Source organism: Microplitis mediator, chromosome 9 (assembly GCF_029852145.1).
Source record: "Microplitis mediator isolate UGA2020A chromosome 9, iyMicMedi2.1, whole genome shotgun sequence".
Lineage (NCBI taxonomy): Eukaryota > Metazoa > Arthropoda > Insecta > Hymenoptera > Braconidae > Microplitis > Microplitis mediator.
In genome coordinates, this window is record NC_079977.1 from 21,925,947 (window position 1) to 21,944,985 (window position 19,039).

At 27.2% G+C, this 19,039-nt stretch overlaps 1 protein-coding gene across 4 annotated transcripts in view; it reads left to right on the forward strand.

Moving 5' to 3' along the window:
* The first annotated feature begins 2,020 nt into the window (after window positions 1-2,020).
* Window positions 2,021-19,039, forward strand: part of LOC130674283 (endoplasmic reticulum membrane sensor NFE2L1) — a 76,729-nt gene continuing 59,710 nt past the window's right edge. The window contains exons 1-4 of one of the 4 annotated variants that reach the window (XM_057479574.1): window positions 2,021-2,125; window positions 2,535-2,895; window positions 4,739-5,333; window positions 18,516-18,677. In XM_057479574.1, coding sequence (XP_057335557.1) covers window positions 4,860-5,333; window positions 18,516-18,677 — 636 coding nt within the window. In that variant the 5' untranslated portion in view covers window positions 2,021-2,125; window positions 2,535-2,895; window positions 4,739-4,859. Of the gene's footprint in view, window positions 2,126-2,393; window positions 2,409-2,534; window positions 2,896-4,738; window positions 5,334-9,727; window positions 9,901-12,511; window positions 12,657-18,515; window positions 18,678-19,039 lie in introns of those variants that run through there. The other 3 variants (XM_057479575.1, XM_057479576.1, XM_057479577.1) reach the window with 3 other exon arrangements.

Sequence of the window (19,039 nt, forward strand, 5' to 3'; positions counted from 1 at the left end):
AAGACCCTGGGCTTAGTGTCGTAAAAAAAAACAAGAATCGTCGCCAGATAAATTCTACGGAAATCCCAAATAAAGCATAACTTCAAATTTTCATACTTTTTTCAAAGATTTTGTGGCCAAAATCGGGCTTATGGTCAACTTTGGCCCGTTTTTGAGGCCGATAACTCTCCTGCTAAGACTCCACGGCTTCCATTAATTACTGCTATCATTTTCCTCGTGCAGCGGGTCGTCTAAAACGCGACTGAATAGTTGTCGCCCTATAACTTCATTTTCCCTTTCTTATTTCCTACAACTAATTCGCCGGAATTAGTTGCCTGCTGCGAAGAGAGATGAAATTGATATAATAAATATCACGCGTTTCCTCAACCAATCGACAGCTTAATTACGACACAATTTCATTTTTAATCACAACAATTTCATTTTTTACCGTAAGCTTATCATGCTTGTCTCTATAAACAAATTGTTCGTCATCCCGTCTTTTGCGATGGAACTCTTTTTTTCCGCGTAAAAGACCATATATTTATATATATATATACTAGGGTGATTCAAAAAACAAACAAATTTTTTTTTTGTCTTCCAAACAGGTTCAAAAGTTTCGTTTAGATAAAAAAAGACGCCTGTGAAAATTAGAGCTCTTAATATTAATATTAACATTGTCCGCATTGCACTTTTCTATTTCCCATAAGAATAACATGGGAAAAATTTTTTTTATGTCTTCTGATTTTTATAAGTAGCTAACGATGCGTCATAGGAATAATTGGCAGGCCTATTTTTGTAGGGAATTGAATGATCTACAAAAATAGATTCTTATCATTTTTAGCGGAATCTATTTGTTCAAAAGTTATTTGAGGTTGAAGTTGAATTCATATTAAATTTTGAGTTTTTCTTACTTTTCCGGCGAAACTATCAGACCTATTACAAAATATCATGGGACTTTTTTTGTAGACAATTTTATTTCCTAGAAGTTATACCAAATAAAGTTTTTTCGAATTCCGCATTGTTTTCTAGTTATTTTTATTTTAATGTTAAGCTCTTAAAATCGATCAGAAGACTATTTTTATTATGATCATGACATTAAAATGAAAATAACTAGAAAACAATGCGGAATTCGAAAAAACTTTATTTGGTATAACTTCTAGGAAATAAAATTATCTACAAAAATGGTCCCATGATATTTTGTAATAGGTCTGATAGTTTCGCCGGAAAAGTAAGAAAAACTCAAAATTTAATATAAATTCGATTTCAACCTCAAATAACTTTTGAACAAATAGATTCCGCAAAAAATGATAAGAATCTTTTTTTGTAGAGCATTCAATTCCCTACAAAAATATGCCTGCCAATTATTCCTATGACGCATCGTTAGCTACTTATAAAAATCAGAAGACATAAAAAAAATTTTTCCTATGTTATTCTTATGGGAAATAGAAAAGTGCAATGCGGACAATGTTAATATTAATATTAAGAGCTCTAATTTTCACAGGCGTCTTTTTTTATCTCAACGAAACTTTTGAACCTGTTTGGAAGACAAAAAAAAAATTTGTTTGTTTTTTGAATCACCCTAATATATACATACCGCGGGTTGTATCATATTACTGGTAGTCGGTATAATATCTTTTGAACTTTCTCGCGAATCATCAGGTAAATCGCGGATTTATATCATTGGTCTATACAGTGTACATTAAATAGAAACTTAACTTAAAATTTTTAATTCATCAAAATCTTAATTTAAAAAAATTTTAATTTTTTCATTACAAATTTTTAACAAAAATTTGAAAATTAATTTTTTTATTATTTTCATTAATTCAAAATTTCTCAAATCATTAATTTTTTATTTTCCTAATATTTTTATTCTATAATTCTCAGAAGTCATATATATATATATATATACACAAACTATATAAAAATTTATAGCAGTCAATACAAAAAAAAACCTGTAGCAAAAAAAAAAATTATCTACCGTACCCACACATATAAATACATCACGCATTTATACATATATATATATATATATATAAATACATATATAGTCATAGTATAGTGCAGTTTAAAGTCTAACCTAAATCATCTGTTTTCTGTTTAGTAAAACCCGACCAAGCCAGTGAACAAAATAAAAAAACAACAAAAAGTAAACAAATCCCAATAATTGTGTTTTATTTTTCTCTCAATAATTAAATCATTATTATTATTATTATTATTATTATTATTAATATAAAAAAAAGTGCGCACGTAAATATGAATCCTCATAAATAAATTTATATAAAAATGTATCGCAAAATACCCCCAGTGTTTTTTATAACTTTAATTTATTTATTTTTTCACGAAATTTAAAATTAAAAATTCAAATTTCGCGGGCGGAAAATCAAAAATAATTCAAAGTTTAAATAATTAATAATAATAATAAACTGAAGGTTATTTTTTTGTGTTACTGACCTAGAGTTATATATCTATATGTATATATATGTATATATATATATATGTATGTATATATATATATATATATATATATATAGAATTTTCTTTTTTTTTCAATCAAGCGATTGGTGATTCAGAATTTCGAGTTCAGTTTGTCGACAAGACGACAGTTGGTCGCATCGTTTTATAAATTTGTGGTTAATTAATTTTTAAAATAATTAATTAATTAAATAATTAAGTGAATTGACTTTTTAAAATTAAATTTATAAACTAGTAATTTTTTTACTGTGAAATTATGAAGGAATTAATTAGTGAAGTGGGAATTTAATTAACAGCAAAATGTTTTTGCATTTTATTTTTATTGGGAATTTTAAATCCGATCCATTGTGACCCCGATTATTATTGTTGTTGTTGTTGTTGTTGTTGTTGGGGTCACGAAATTTGGATTCAAATTCCGGTGTTTCAAGATCTGAAAATTTTGTGGTTAGTTTTTGAATTTTTTATTTTTATTTTGGAGTTCAGTTTTTTTTGGTGGAAAATTTATGGAATTTTTTATGAGACTAAAGTCAGCTGACGTCTAGTAATTTTTTAATTATTTGTTTTTTAAATAAATTTGAAAAAAAAAATATTTGAAAAAATTGCGCTTGTAGTTTTTTAAATTTTCTACGTGTGCATTTTTTTTTTATTTTTTTTTTGTAATTAATTTGGTAAAAAAAATTCGAAAATTTTTTATTGGTCTGCGAACTGATCCTGAAGTTAACAATCGAATTTTTGGATTTTTATTTCCAACGACGATTACAAAAAAAATTAAAAAAAAAAAAAATGCACATGTAGAAAATTTTGGAAACTGCAAGTGCAATTTTTTTGAATATTTTTTTTTTGTGATTTATGGTTTAAAAAAAAATCAAAAAGTTACCAGACGTCTGCTGCCTTCAGGATTACAATTTTTTTAATTGTTTTGAGTGAAAAAAAAATTTAAGTCGGAGGTGGGAAAATTAATTTTGAGTTTGGAAGAAAATGAAAATTTGAAGGGTCGGATTAAGAAAATTTGGATTATAAAGAAATTTTTGAGAATTTCTCAGTTGGACTTTGAGAAAAATTGAAATTTAATGGAGTAATTTAGTAATTTATTGGAGAAATATAAAATTTTGAGGTTCAGATGTTAAATTTTTGATAAGAATTTGACTCCGAGGAAATTTTTTAAAAATATTTTGATTTAAATTTGACTCCGAATCGAGTGAAAAAAAAATGTAATTAGAATTTGATTCAGATTTAATTTAAAAAAGTTGACTTCTAATTTTTTCAAAAATAATTTGACTCCGGGTCGATGTAAAAAAAATTATTTGATTAAAATTTGACTCCGAATTGAGTCAGAAAATTTGACTGGATGAATTTTAAAAATTAGACTCCTGAGATTTTTAAAAAAGTTGACTGATTAAATTTAAAAAATTTAGCTCGTAGTTTAATTATAAGAATTAACTCCGACCCTTTTAAACTAGAATTTGACTCCAAATTTTTCATCAAAATTTGACTGCTTTTTTAAGAACAGTTTGACGTCAGATTAATTTTAGTAAAATTTGACACAAAGTTTGTGAATTAGGATTTGATTTCCAATTTTCAATTTAAAATTTGGCGCCAAATTTTCCTGTCAGAATTAAACTCCAACTCGATTTAAAAATTTTGACTCCTACGTAATAAAAAAAATTCCAACTCCGAATTTTAAAATTTGAATTTTCTTTCCAATTTTCAATTTAAAATTTGGCGCCAAATTTTCTTGTCAGAATCAGACTCCGGATCGATATAAAAATTTTGACTCCAACGTTACAAAAAAATTTTTGACTCCAATTTTTAAAATTTGAATTTTCCTTTCAATTTTGAATTTAAAATTTGGCGCCAAATTTTCTTGTCAGAATTAGACCGGCACATTTTAAAAATTTTGACCCCTGCGTAATAAAAAATTTTTGACTCCAATTTTTCAATTTTGAATTTTCCTTCCAATTTTCAATTTAAAATTTGGCGTCAAATTTTCCTGTCAGAATTAAACTCCAGCTCAATCTAAAAATTTTGACTCCTACGTAATGAAAAAAAATTTGTCTCCGATTTTTAAAATTTGAATTCAACTTTGAATGCGTTCATTAAAATTTGACTGATTTTTTTTTTATTTGCATTTGACTCCAAATATTCAAATTTGAATTCGACTCTGAATTTTTTGATTCGAATTTGATTCCGAATTCATTCAAAAAAAAATTGACTCCAAATGAATAGAAAAAAAATTTTATTCCAACATAAAAAAAAACTAATAATTTTTTTTTTTTTCAAAAACCAGAAACCAAAATCCAAATTCTACATCAAAAAAACATCCGACTGATTAAAAAATTTTGTACAACGAAGAAAATAATCCGATCCAATTAAAAAGTAGACTAGAAGTATTTAAACATAAAAAAAACATGTTGGGGTTAAAAAAATTGTACCGAGAAGAATTATTACAATTAGCACTGATACTGTCAATATTACGAGTCGACCCGGAAAGTTATCTGGGCATCGATATCCAAAACATCGGAGTGGGCCTACTGGACCTCAACAATGGCTCCGGATGGCACACAGACTCGCAAACAATCGCGATACATCGACCGACTTTCATTCATCCGAAAAATCCGGATTCGTCGATGCTACTGAGCTACGAGAGGGATTTATTTGAAGAACTGAACTCGCTCGGTCGATATAACAATCGATTGGACACCAGGAACAATGACATACACGCGTACTTGCTGAATATCGAGGATGCTAAGAAGAATACGACGGATCCAGGGCCTAGTATCAACGATAGCAGTGATAGGAGTGATAACGTCACGTCAGCTGATCAACATGTGCAGGCACAGACACCCAGTGAATCAGCTGCAACAAGTGAACTTACTCAGGAGGTAAAATTTTTTTTTTTTTTTTAATTTAAAAAAAATTTTTTTTATATTTTTTCTAATCGATTTATCGATTTAAGTATCGATTCATCGATTTCAGTATAGACAGAAATTTAAGTATCGATAAATCGATTTAAACATTTAAATATATATGTATCGATTTAAATATCGATATATCGATTTAAACATTTGAATATCGATATATCGATTTAAACATTTGAATATCGATTTAAATATCGATATATCGATTAAAGTATCGATATATCGATTTAATGATCGATATATCGATTTAATTATCAATATATCGATTTAATGATCGATATATCGATTTAATTATCGATATATCGATTTAAGTATCGATTCATCGATTTCAGTAGAGACTTAGCAATTCAACTATCGATTTATCGAATCAAGTATCCATTTATCAATTAAAGTATCGATTAAAGTGACGATTTATCGATTCATGCGGCAATTTATTGGTTCAAATCTAATTATCGATTATATTCTTGATTTATCAATAATATTGTTCATTTCTCGATTTAGATATCGATTGAAAAAATGCTGCTTGGATTAAAAATTGATTGATGATATTTGAATCGATTATTGATTTTTGAATCGATCTTTAATTTTTGAATCGATCTTTAATTTGTAAATCGATCTTTAATTTTTGAATCGATCTTTAATTTGTAAATCGATTAAAATATTGATTAATCGATTAAGAGAGCTTTGAATCGATTGTAAATCGGCTTGACTTTTGACTGAAGAATTAGTTTGTAAATTGATTAATCGATTTAAAGAATAATAATCGATTTGAAAAATTATTGTCTTGATTTAAAAAATCGATTCTTCAATCCAAAAATCACTGTATTGATATGTCGATTCTATAATCGATGTATCGATTCTTTAATCGATATATCGATACTATAATCGATGTATCAATTCTTTCATCGATGTATCGATTCTCTTATCGTTGTATTGATTCTCTAATCGATGTATCGATTCTTTAATCGATATATCGATACTATAATCGATGTATCGATTCTTTAATCGATATATCGATACTATAATCGATGTATCGATTCTTTAATCGATGTATCGATTCTTTAATCGATGTATCGATTCTTTAATCGATGTATCGACTTCGTAATCGATGATCGATTTACAGATTGATTATCGAAATTTTTTTTCATTTTAATTGGCGCTCAGTAAAAATTAATTAATTCTAGACGTAATTATTTTCGACGCAAAAAAAAATTATATTACAGATTATTTGTTAGCGCGTGTGATATTTTTTAAATTTAATTATCATTATCATACATTTAAAGTCTTATCACATTATATGACTCACAAAAGATTTTATAATACACTCAACTCATGGACAAGACATTGCTATAATAATAATAATATTATTATTAAAATTATTATTGTTATTATTAAAACAAAATTATTATTATTTTTTCTTTTGAAGTTATTCACTGGCTGTATTCTATTTCCGTCGATGAAACTTAAAATCGCGATGAGCCGCGAGCATAAAATATCGCTCGCGAAAAACAAAAGTTAAAAAATTTCGAGGATAAATAGTGACACGAGAGGACAAAAAAATAAATTTCTTGGCATTATATATTTTTACTTGTTCTTTTTTGTGTATTATTACTCTCTTGCTATGCGTTATTTATACTTCTATCATTATTATTTTTTTAAATTATTCGAGTCAACGTTAAATTTGTTGATGCACTGATTTTTTCATTTTTCTTTTTCTTTACTTTTTTTTTACATGCAATATTAATTTCAGTGAATAAAGTTCACCTCGGCCTCGATTTTAAAAATAAATTTAAAAAAAAAAAAAATTTTATGCTAAAAAAAATAATTATATTTTAGTTAAATATGAAAAAATCGATTTTTTAAATTTTTAATCGATCTATCGATTTCTGGTATCGATTTATTGATTTATCGAGTCAATGGTATCGATGATCGATAATCGATTTATTAAATCGACTATAAATTCAATAATTTCAATTATTAGTTAATCGATTTTTAAGTATCGAATGTTGATATATCGATTGATCGAAGTCTCGATCGATTACTGATTTATCGAAGTAAAAGTCAATTAATCAATTCAATAGTATCGATTATTGATATAGCGAAGTATCGAACGATCAATCGATTTAATGGTATCGATATATCGAAGTATCGATCGATTTAATAGTATCGATTATTGATATAAAAAAGTATCGAACGATTAATCGATTTTATAGGATCAATTATCTATATATCGAAGTATCGATCGATTTAATAGTATCGATTATTGATATAGCAAAGTATCGAACGATTTATCGATTTAATGGCATCGATTATCGATGTATCGAAGATCCGATCGATTCTCTACATATCGAAGTATCGAACGATTAAACGATTTAATGACATCGATATATTAAAGTATCGATCGATTTAATAAATCGATAAGTTAAATCGATTATCAATATATCGATACTTTAAATTATAAATCAGAAATTGTTAAATTCATATGATTAATTTAAAAATTAATAAATCGATTTAAAAATCGATATTAAACAGATGAATATTTAAAATCATTGAGCAGTCAATTAAATTAAAATTTAAGCCACGTGTGCTTTTTCAACACGTGTATAATATGCATTACATTACATACTATGTTTAATAGATACTATTTTTAGATTTCATCTTATTAATATGAAATATAAATATGAATATATATTAATAAAACTTTTATTGTTTTATATGAAAATAGTTGGCAATGATAAATAAAATAATAATAATAATAATAATAATAATAATAATAGTAATTAACTGCGGAATACTATTATTATTTTTTTTCTGTCTTGATGAATGTAAAAGTTAATTATTATACAAAGTTCAGGGAAATCAAGATATATACGTGTATATAATATTTATGGGATTATTAAATAAATTCAAAGTCAGATATCTAATTATTATTATTATTAATGACAACAATAATAATAATCAATAAAAAAAAATTATCGATTTAACAATCGATATATCGATTTATTCAATCGAGATATCGATTTAAGAAATCAAAGTATAGTTTCGTTCATTCGACGTATCGATTCAATAAATCGATATATCGATTTATTCAATCGAAGTATCGATTCATTCAATCGAGATATCCATTCATTAAACCGAATCATTAATTTATAAATTGTAACCTCAAAGTAATTAATCGAGATATCGATTTACTCCATCGAGGTATCGATTCACTCAATCGAGGTATCGAGTTGATACTTCGAGGTATCGATTTCAATAAATTGAGGTATCGATTTGATAGTTCGAGTAATCGCTTACAATAAGTTGAGGTATCGATTTGATACTTCGAGATATAGATTCACTCAATCGAGGTATCGATTACTCGGCCGAGGTATCGATTCACTCGATCGAGGTATTGATTTACTCAATTGAGGTATCGATTTGATACTTCGAGGTATCGACTTAAATAAATCGAGGTATCGATTTGATAATTCGAGGTATCGATTCACTCGTTCGAGGTATCGATTCACTCGTTCGAGGTATCGATTCACTCAATCGAGGTATCGATTCACTCAATCGAGGTATCGATTTGATAATTCAAGGTATCGATTTCAATAAATCGATAGATCGATTTAATAAATAAAAATTTTAAATCGATAAATCGATTTACAAATTTTTTTTTAAATTCATCAACCTCGTACTGATTAAAAAAAACAACTCGTCTCAATTTTTTTCTCTTTCGGGTCACAGCCATCAAAGGCCGTAACATATAAAAAAAAAACTACTATTACTAAACTCCATATTTAGCGCATACTGCAAAACATTGAAAGTTACCTATTAGGTAATTGAATTTCTCGCCTGATTACACACTCACCTATCATATTCCCCGATCTATGATCTAAATCTATCAAAGGAAACCTGTCGCTCACTCCAACAATTACCGATTTTCAAATTAAAAAAAAAATTTATTTATTTTTTTAAATTAAAAAATTAAAATTAAAACTCGTCATTAGAATTCAATTGACCTGCGGACACTATATATATCTATATATATTTATATATTACATATACATATTAACAATTCATACATCTGCATTTAAATGAACATGGAAAATATGTTAATTAAATGAGACCTGTGGTATGACCCCATGTGGAAATAATAATAATCGATGCTATCAATGAGTAACCTCAGGTTCTGTTGTCGTCCAAGTCGACATTTTAAAATAAAGTTTTTATTTGTGTATCGATTTATCAATACAACGGTAGTCTTATTATTGATGATCGTTTTTATAATCGGTAGTTGTTTTTTTTTTTTTTTTTTTTTTTTTCGACCCAAGTCTTTGCTGGCCATTGTTGTTTAGTTATCAAGTAGTTCGTCAATAAGACGCTGCTTCTGTTTATCGCGGAGTTAATGAAACGGTTTATACGTTGATCAGACGTAAAATGGAATACGGGTTTAAATAAATAGGGAATTTTGTGAAATAGATTTTAAAAAATGGCGAGAAAAAAGAAAAAACATCCACGAATGATTCCTGTGTTTGTTTCGGATGACGTAAGTGGAATTTTTTTTTTATGAGAAAAAGTGAATTTTTTAAAATTTTAATCGATATCGATTTAACCAATCGATATATATCGAATTGAAGAATCGATATATCGAATCAAAGAATCGATATCAATTTAATAAGTCGATATACATCGAATTAAAAAATCGATGTATCGAATTGAAGAATCGATGTATCGAATCGAAGAATCGATATATCGAATCGAAGAGTCGATATCAATTTAATAAATCGATATATATCGAATTAAAGAATCGATATATCGAATCAAAAAATCGATTGATCGAATTAAAGAATCGATATATCGAATCAAAAAATCGATTTATCGAATCAAAGAATCGATATATCGAATCCAAGAATCGATCGACTTCGAGGTATCGATTTGTCAATTTGAGGTATCGATTGATTAATCCGAGATATCGATTGATCAATTAAAGATATCGATTTTTCAATTCAAGGTATCGATTTATCGATTCGAGATATCGATAATCTCGATTTGAGGTATTGTTTTATTAAATCGATGTATCAGTTTATTGAATCGATGTTTCGATTGTAATTTTGTGAATCGAGGTATAATACACCGTGATTAACAATCGATTTAATGATTCGAGATATCGATTTATGGAAGATATCAAATCAGAAAATTTTAAAGTTATTGATTTTGGTGTAAAGATAAACAAAAATTAGAATATCGATTATCAACATATCGATATATTGAATAAAACTTCGAGATATCGACTAAGCAAATCGATATATCGTTTAAATTCTCAGATACATATTTTCAATTTTCAATCATTGGAATTAGTTTCGATAAATCGATTCATAACTTCGATATATCGATTTAAAAGTTCGAGATATCGAATTTTTTTTTTTATTCTTGAACTAAAAATTTTCAAATACTGCTCTGATTGGTAGTGTAGATATTTCTATAAAAATAATTTCTCTTTGTCTTTAAAAAGTTATTTTTAATATTAATGGTAAAAAATATCGATGCCAAAAATTTTTTTTTTTTCATAAAAATATTCTGAAGGTTGGTAAAAATCATTTGACATTGCTTCCATATATATATATATATATTTGTTAAAAAAAATAACAATGATAATAAGTAGAAAAAAATCAAAAACATGAAAAAAATATATATATATGTGTGTATTTATATATAAGTACCAAATTGAGTGCATTAAACTGATAACCTTGTCGCCACCTGTCTAAAGTCTAATTTCACACACACACGTCTACGCACACGCGTTTTTTTTGTAAATTTCTCTCTTACCGGCTGCCTTTTTCTGTACCCCCTGTAGATAAAAAAATTAAGATAATTAGTTTATCTACATCACTATCTTTTTTTTATCTCTTTTTAAATAAAAAAAGGTCTCGACTCCTGACTGCCGCTTAATATATTTCTAGAATGATTACATGACTACTTAATTACATTGTAGCATAAAACGCTTATTAAATATTACGTCGACTTTGATACTGCATGAAAGTTAACCTTGATTATTTTTTTTTTTTTATTTACTTATTCATTATTTTAATAAAAAGTTCATTATCAATTCCAACTTAAATTGGCAATATCTCCTAAAGTAAACCAGATAAATATACGTTATATATGTTCAATAAAAAGCTTATTAAATTTCCTACAACTTTGCTCCTCATACCCACCCCCTTAAAATAATTTATGTCAAAGTTACCAGCCCTCAAAGTATTTCCCAATTTCAATTTTTCCTTTTTTCAAATATCGAATTTCTAATTTCAACTTAAAATGTCCCTATCTCCCAAACTATCACTCCCACGTGTATTTTATCTCAGACAAAAATTGTAGCCCTTTAAATTTTCTACAACTTTTGTCCTCACCCCCATTGCCCTAAATCCATTTCCGACCGACTTACAGGCTCCCGAACTTCCGCGCCCTTTATTCCTCCCGTCGACCTCCCAAAAAAATGTATCTCTCATTCAAACGTCTTTTACTTCCAAACTACCACTCATACGCATTTTTTACAAGAGACAAAAATTGTAGCCAATGAAACAAGTTTTCCAACGAGCCCTTATTTTTTCAATTTCCTCGATCGCTTCCCCAAAAATCGGCGGATCGATCGGCATAGAAAATAATCTAGTGAAGTTTCTGTAAAAACAAATTTTTTTCGCCTCAATAGATCGCTTATTAAAAGTAATTAGTTATCGTATGATTACTGTAATTCTATAGTTATATTGTAACGTTATCTCCCCGCCTGTCGACTAATCACACAAATGTAAGCGTTCAACTTGTTTCCGAGACGATACATTCATTATTTATATTCTCAACCGATTCAACTCAACGTGTCGCTTTTTCTAAGTTATTATTATTGTTTTTTTAACAAAAATATATGTAAATATATGATATATATACATATATGAACTTAATAAATTTTGTGGACAAAATTACAAAAAATAAATTTTTTTTTTTAAGTGAACTATTGTTTTTTTTTGTATATTTATCAAGTGATATATGTATATAAATATATATAATCATATATATGGATATATTTAATGAAACGATTGAATTTTATAAAAAGTGGAAAAAAAAATTTTTTTTTGTGAAAATTTTCTATTTTATGTTTAGTGTTCATTGAGTGATAAATATATGTGGGTATATATTTTGAAAAAGCAAAAGTGAAAATTTAAGTAAAAAAAAATTTATGAGTAATTTAATAAAGTTGAAAAAATTAATATCAGTGACGCAATAATGAGCAATACTACTGTGTGTATTAAAGTGAGTTAATATTTTTATGAAAAAAAGTCATTAATAAAAAATTCATTATTTTTATTTTTTTTTTTTTACTGTGGTAATATTCCATATAAACAGAAGTCAGAAAAAAAAAAATATTTGAAAAATGACAATAATTCAAAATTTAAGTATTTAAAGCTAGATAAAATTAAAAACATATAGCTTTACGTGTTGTTTTATATTTTAAATGCTCAGGGAGTTATTCCCGGTAGTCCGACTCTCCAATAATAATATTAATAATAATAATAATGATAATAATAATAATAATAATAATAATAATAATAATAATAATAATAATAATAATAATAATAATAATAATAATAATAATTTTTATTATTAGTATTATAATTATAATGTGTATATATGTATATAACGTGACATAAATATGACCAGTTATTTATTGAATTTATTATCAGCAATCTGATAATAATTATTATTATCAACATACAATTTTTTTCTTTTTCAATATTTTTGTACAAAATTGATAATATGACACTCAATTAATTAATTAGAAATAAGTAATTAAATTTAACTTAAGACGCAGTTATTATAATAATAATAATAATAATAATAATAATAATAATATTAATAATAATAATAATGTTTTATTTTCATCGCAAAAAAAAACTAATAATTGATATAGCGAATCTCAAAAGTTTACGACTTTACTATCGTGATTATTATTATTATTATTATTATTATTGTTATTATTATTATTATCGTTATTATTATTTATAATAAATTTGTTGTTATTGATGTTAACTTTCTATTTTACCACTAAGTCGTAATTTAAATTTTCAATTTCCCGGTTGTTGGTTATACAGAAAATATTATTATTATTATTATTATTATTATTATTATTATTATTATTATTAGCCCAATTATCAGTCCACTTGGTCGAAAATGCGGACCATTTTGACATTAATCCATTGTCGTAAATGGATGTCAAATGGCAACCAAAAGTTTCCCCCTGCTGTCAATTTTACTCTCACTAGTACACTCGTATCCCCCCCCCCATCTTCTAAAGCCATAAAACCTCAAGAAATTGGTTAGACATCAATGATGTTATGTGTACTAAAAACAGCCAAAAGTTGATGTCAATTAGCAACTTTCTGCTGTCAAATTGTCAATTAGTGACAACAAATTGCCTCGGCATTTTACGTCAATTCGTCCCCATATTTCGTAGTCAAATTAACGTCACATGGGCAGCAATTTTCATCCTCAACTTGACTTAAATCTGTTGCTAAAAGATGCTAACAGTTGACAGCAATTTTTTCATTACTTTGAATGCAATGACGAGCCAGCAAAAAGTTGCTAACAATCTTACAAAAACTTTCTGATCGAATTGCCTTCATATTGCTGCCACAGATTGTCTCCAACTTTCTCAGTATATGGAAGTCAATTTGCAGCCAATAGTTGGATAGTCTGTTAACCGCAACTTGACCGCAAATTGATCACTACCACAGCTGTCTAGAATCTCATTATTAATTTTGATTTTAATGACATCCAAAAATTTTAAGAAAATTCTGATCAAAATGTAAAAATTTCTCTATCTAAGGAAATTTTCTTCTCAGCTCCGTGCCTGGGAAATTTAATGAAGGAAAATATTGACTGTCTATGCCACCACTTCCCCTTATGGCACCAAAAAATTACATGATTCCAGACCCTGGATCCAAAACCACCTGGCAAATTTCCCCCTAAAATAACAGCCTGTAGAAATTTGACTTCAATTAAATTTCCCGCGGTTTTTTTCCGCGATACCGAAAATTCTCAAAAAATTTTAATTTCCCATAAGAAAAGTCTCCATTAATTTTTCCATAAACTCGACTCTTCACTCGACATAAAATTTTAAACTCACCCCCGAATTGTCATCAATTCGATTAAAATTTTCAGAGCTTTGTTTTCACAAGAAGATTTTTTATTTGAATTGAAATTATAAAAAAAAAGTAATAATAGTAAACAGAATAAGAAAATAGTTTTTGTCATTAGTTCCACTTGACGTTATACGAGTTTACAAGTTGACGGACAATATGATAAATATTTCTTATTCTTATGAATACCGTCGGCTTTCACCTCATGTCGTTTATACTCATATACATTTCTTTCGGAACGGAAGAAAAAGAATTATCTTTCTTTATTTTTCTAATATTTTTCCCTTTCTTTCCCTCCTTCTTTCTCTTTTTTATAAATTTCTCTTTGAATTTACAACTGACGAGTCGCCGATGTCTTAAACATCATTAGTCATCTATATATATGTGTGTATATATTTAGAAAATATAGGAGGAGATTTAACAAAATTTCTATTAATTTTTTTTATGAGTGTGGTCTTTAAAGAAATTTTCATATTTACATATTTATGTATATATACATATATAACTTTCGATATTTACATATATGAAGGTATATATAGACAGAGATTTTGATGCCCTTTAAAATGAGTACCAACAAGCCATATTTATTTTTGATATTTTATTATATATATTTATATATTTGTATATATGAAATATATGTACAAGAAATAAGTACGGCATGTGAGTACTCATTTCAAAGTGCGTGCAATTTCCAAATTGATGACATATATATGCATGTACATATATTTATATATTTATATATATTTCTTATCGGAAATAGATTTTGGGCGCCATGGAAAAAATAAATAAACTTTGAATTAAAATTCTAGCCAAACTATCAAATATATGAAAAAATATATAAGGACCTTTTTTGTAGGGAATTAAATTCTCTACAAAAAAGGTCCTGAGGACTTTATCCGTAAAGTCGATAGTTTAGTCAGAATTTTGATTAGAAGTCTAGAAAAAAATTCAAATGCCCAATGGACATTTTATATATTTTTTATATTTGTTGAAATATATATGAACGGAAAGGTAGTGTTGTGGGTACTCGTTTGAAAGGGCTCGGGACAAAGATAACAATTTTACGTAAATTTAAAAAATAAAAGGTCATTTTTGTTGTAAGTCACAAAGTTTTTTTTGTAATAAAAAATGTGTCCTATAAAATTCGTTGAACGATGGATACGTCTCTGGGGATACAAACTACTATTTATGTTTATAAAATATTTATAGCGACACTATTATTATTGTTATTTATTTATTTTACTCTTATTTGTTATATTGTCGGCATTTATTTACGCTCAGCCAAAGATCATAACAATAAAAAAAATATTTTGACACGAGTGAATGTCGACATTTGATCGATCTGAGGTCCCCAGTGATTACACAGTGAATTGCATTTATTGCACTCGCGGTATTTTATTTTTCTTCCATTCTTACCCCTCATAATTTATTCATTCAAATTAACCGTATTAATTCACCAAACTACAAAAAAAAAAACCGAATTCTATGAGTCGTATACATATTCTGTAAAATATCATAGACAAAATTACAACTACACCCAATATCGAGTCTCTGTCCAATGCCCTTTCAAACGAGTACCCACAACACTACCTTCCCGTTCGTATATATTTTAACAAATATGAAAAATATATAAAATGTCCATTGGGTATGTGAATTTTTTTTAAGACTTCTAATCCAAATTCTGCTTAAACTATCGAACTTACGAATAAAGTCCTTAGGACCTTTTTTATAGAGAATTCAATTTCCTACAAATTTGGTCCTTATATATTTTTTCATATATTTCATAGTTTGGCTAGAATTTTAATTCAAAGTTTATTTGTTTTTTTATTGCGCCCAAATTTTATTTACGAAAAGAAATATATATATAAATATATGTATATACATATATATGGGTGTACATGTATAATTATTGATCAAAGTAATGTAGAGATATTAATATATTTTATTAAAAAAATCTCATGTGTGGGACGTGACGGCCATTTTGATTGCCACAGCAGGGTGTCCAACCGCGCCCACATTTGTAATAATCTAAATGTACAACCCACCGCGTTCAATAATGCAAAACACATCTATATATATATATATATATATATATATATATATATATATATATATATATATATATATATATATATATATGTATATTTAATGTTAGACGTAATCTAACTATTACAATAGAACGAACATTGTGTGAAAATATTATTTTTAGGTTATCATATTTTTATCAATTTTATATTGTACTCATATCGATTACTCTAGAGATGTTCGATTCGAGTTTTGGGTCAGGTTAAATGTCAAACTTTTTATTTTTTACTACGAAATTTAATTTATTTTTGTTGTTGCGTCAGTCGTAAACGATAAAGTGCAAAGAGAAAAATAATCGAGACGATATATAGAATCGAAGTCGGAAATCGATATATCGATTTTTAAAATTATTTTGATGGAAAATTCAAAGAGACAATTTGAAGATTTGGTTGACGCAAATTTCGATTTATCGAAACTTGGTGTATCGATTTGACTAATTTCGATGTATCGAATTGATTTATTGAATTGATGAAATCGATTTTATAGAAAATGTTTGCAAATAAATTGATCTTAAAAATTTCGATATATTTTGATTGATTGATTGTAAAAAATTCGATACTCCGATAATCGATAACTCGATAGTAAAAAATTTCGTCATCTCGGGTTGAGAATTTACTCTTTTGTAAATTTTTTATTTTAATCTTCGAAGTCTTGAAAATTAATTAATCGGTTTTCAAATATTTCGATACCTCGAATCTCGATGATAAAAAATTTCGATATTTCGAACGTAGGATTTATTTTTCTTAAAATTTCTACATAAAATTTTTTTTTTTTCAATTTTAATAAATCAATTTTTACAAATTTCGATATCTCATATCTCGATAAATCGACAGTAAAAAATTTCGATATCTCGAACTAAAAATTCGATTTTCTAGAAAACTTTTTCAAATAAACTTTTAAAAGAATTTCGATATCTCGAAATTCAATGTATCGATAGTAAAAAAATCGATATCTCGAACTAAAAAATCGATTTTCTAGAAAACTTTTTCAAATAAATTTTTAAAAGAATTTCGATACCTCGAAACTCTATATATCCATAGTCAAAAATTTCGATATCTCGATCTAAAAATTCGATTTTCTAGAAAACTTTCTCATATAAATTTTCAAAAGAATTTCGATACTTCGAAATTCAATGTATCGATAGTAAAAAATTTCGATATCTCGAACCGTAACTTCAAAAATCGATTTTCAAGATAAAAAAATTCTCTATATTTAAAAAAAAAAAATCTACGCATGCGTATCGAAGTCGCGTCAAAAAAAAAGTTACCAATCATAACTCACGTAATACAAGTTGTTACAGTTACGAAACATTAATTTCCTTGTTTTAATTATAGTCAACTTAGAGCAATGGCGGCGGTGTTTTTTTCTCTCCTTTCTTCCTCCCAGTTTTTTTTTTTCTTTTCATCTTTTATTTATTTTATCTTTATTTCATTTTTTCCCCATCACGAATAGGAACTCGACTTGAGGATGCCGGGAAAAAACCCGCGGAGGAAGTGAGAGGGGACTTTGATTAATGATCTTGTATCGGATTTACCATCGCTCAGACCGAGATAAAAAAAACTCAACGACTTTTATATAAAAATTTTTCTACCACTAACAATACCCCCCCCCCCCCTGCCCAAAATAATTTTTTCGCGGGAAAAAATTCAAATTTAAAAAATTTAAATTTTCCCGCGATATTATAATTTAATTTTTATTTAAGTTTCGCGGTATTTTTAAACGAAAAATTAATTAGTTGAAGTGTAAGTGAGCGTAGGAAGACTTTAAGTAACCGTAAAAAATTACAAGACCGTAAAAAATGACAATTGAGTGAATTTTAAGAGCAAAAATTGCCGCGTCACGGGCGCCAGGGGTTAAATATTTAAAGATAATTTTTTTTAAATTACAGGATATGGATCTAATCGAGGTCTTGTGGAAGCAAGATGTCGATTTGGGATTCACGATGGCGGATGTCGAGAGGGCGAAAACCGAGTCCTCGAGTTCGCAAGAAAAAAAAGTCGAGCTGGATGATATTGAGAAGCTCAAAGTCGACACAGTCACCAAAAAAGAGGTAATTTATTTTCATCATTCCCAGAAAAGTTTTAGACTGCGAAAAAAAATTAAATTTTGCCTAAGTGCAATTTTGAAAAAAATTCAAAAAAAAATTTGGGTAATTTTTACAAAAATTGAATAAGTAAAATCATGGATAGCTAGAGAATCGTATGACCTCCACTTTTGGTCTCTATGAAAATTTCCATAAATTCAAAATTTCGGATTTGGATCAATAACCAAATTTTGATCATTATAGCCTGGGATTTTAGTTTTATGACGATTTCAGGGGTACTTTATGGAGTAATTACACAAAATAGGGGGTCATTGTAGAGGAAATTAAATTTCCTACAATTTTTGTATCTTTGAAAATTTTTCTAGGTG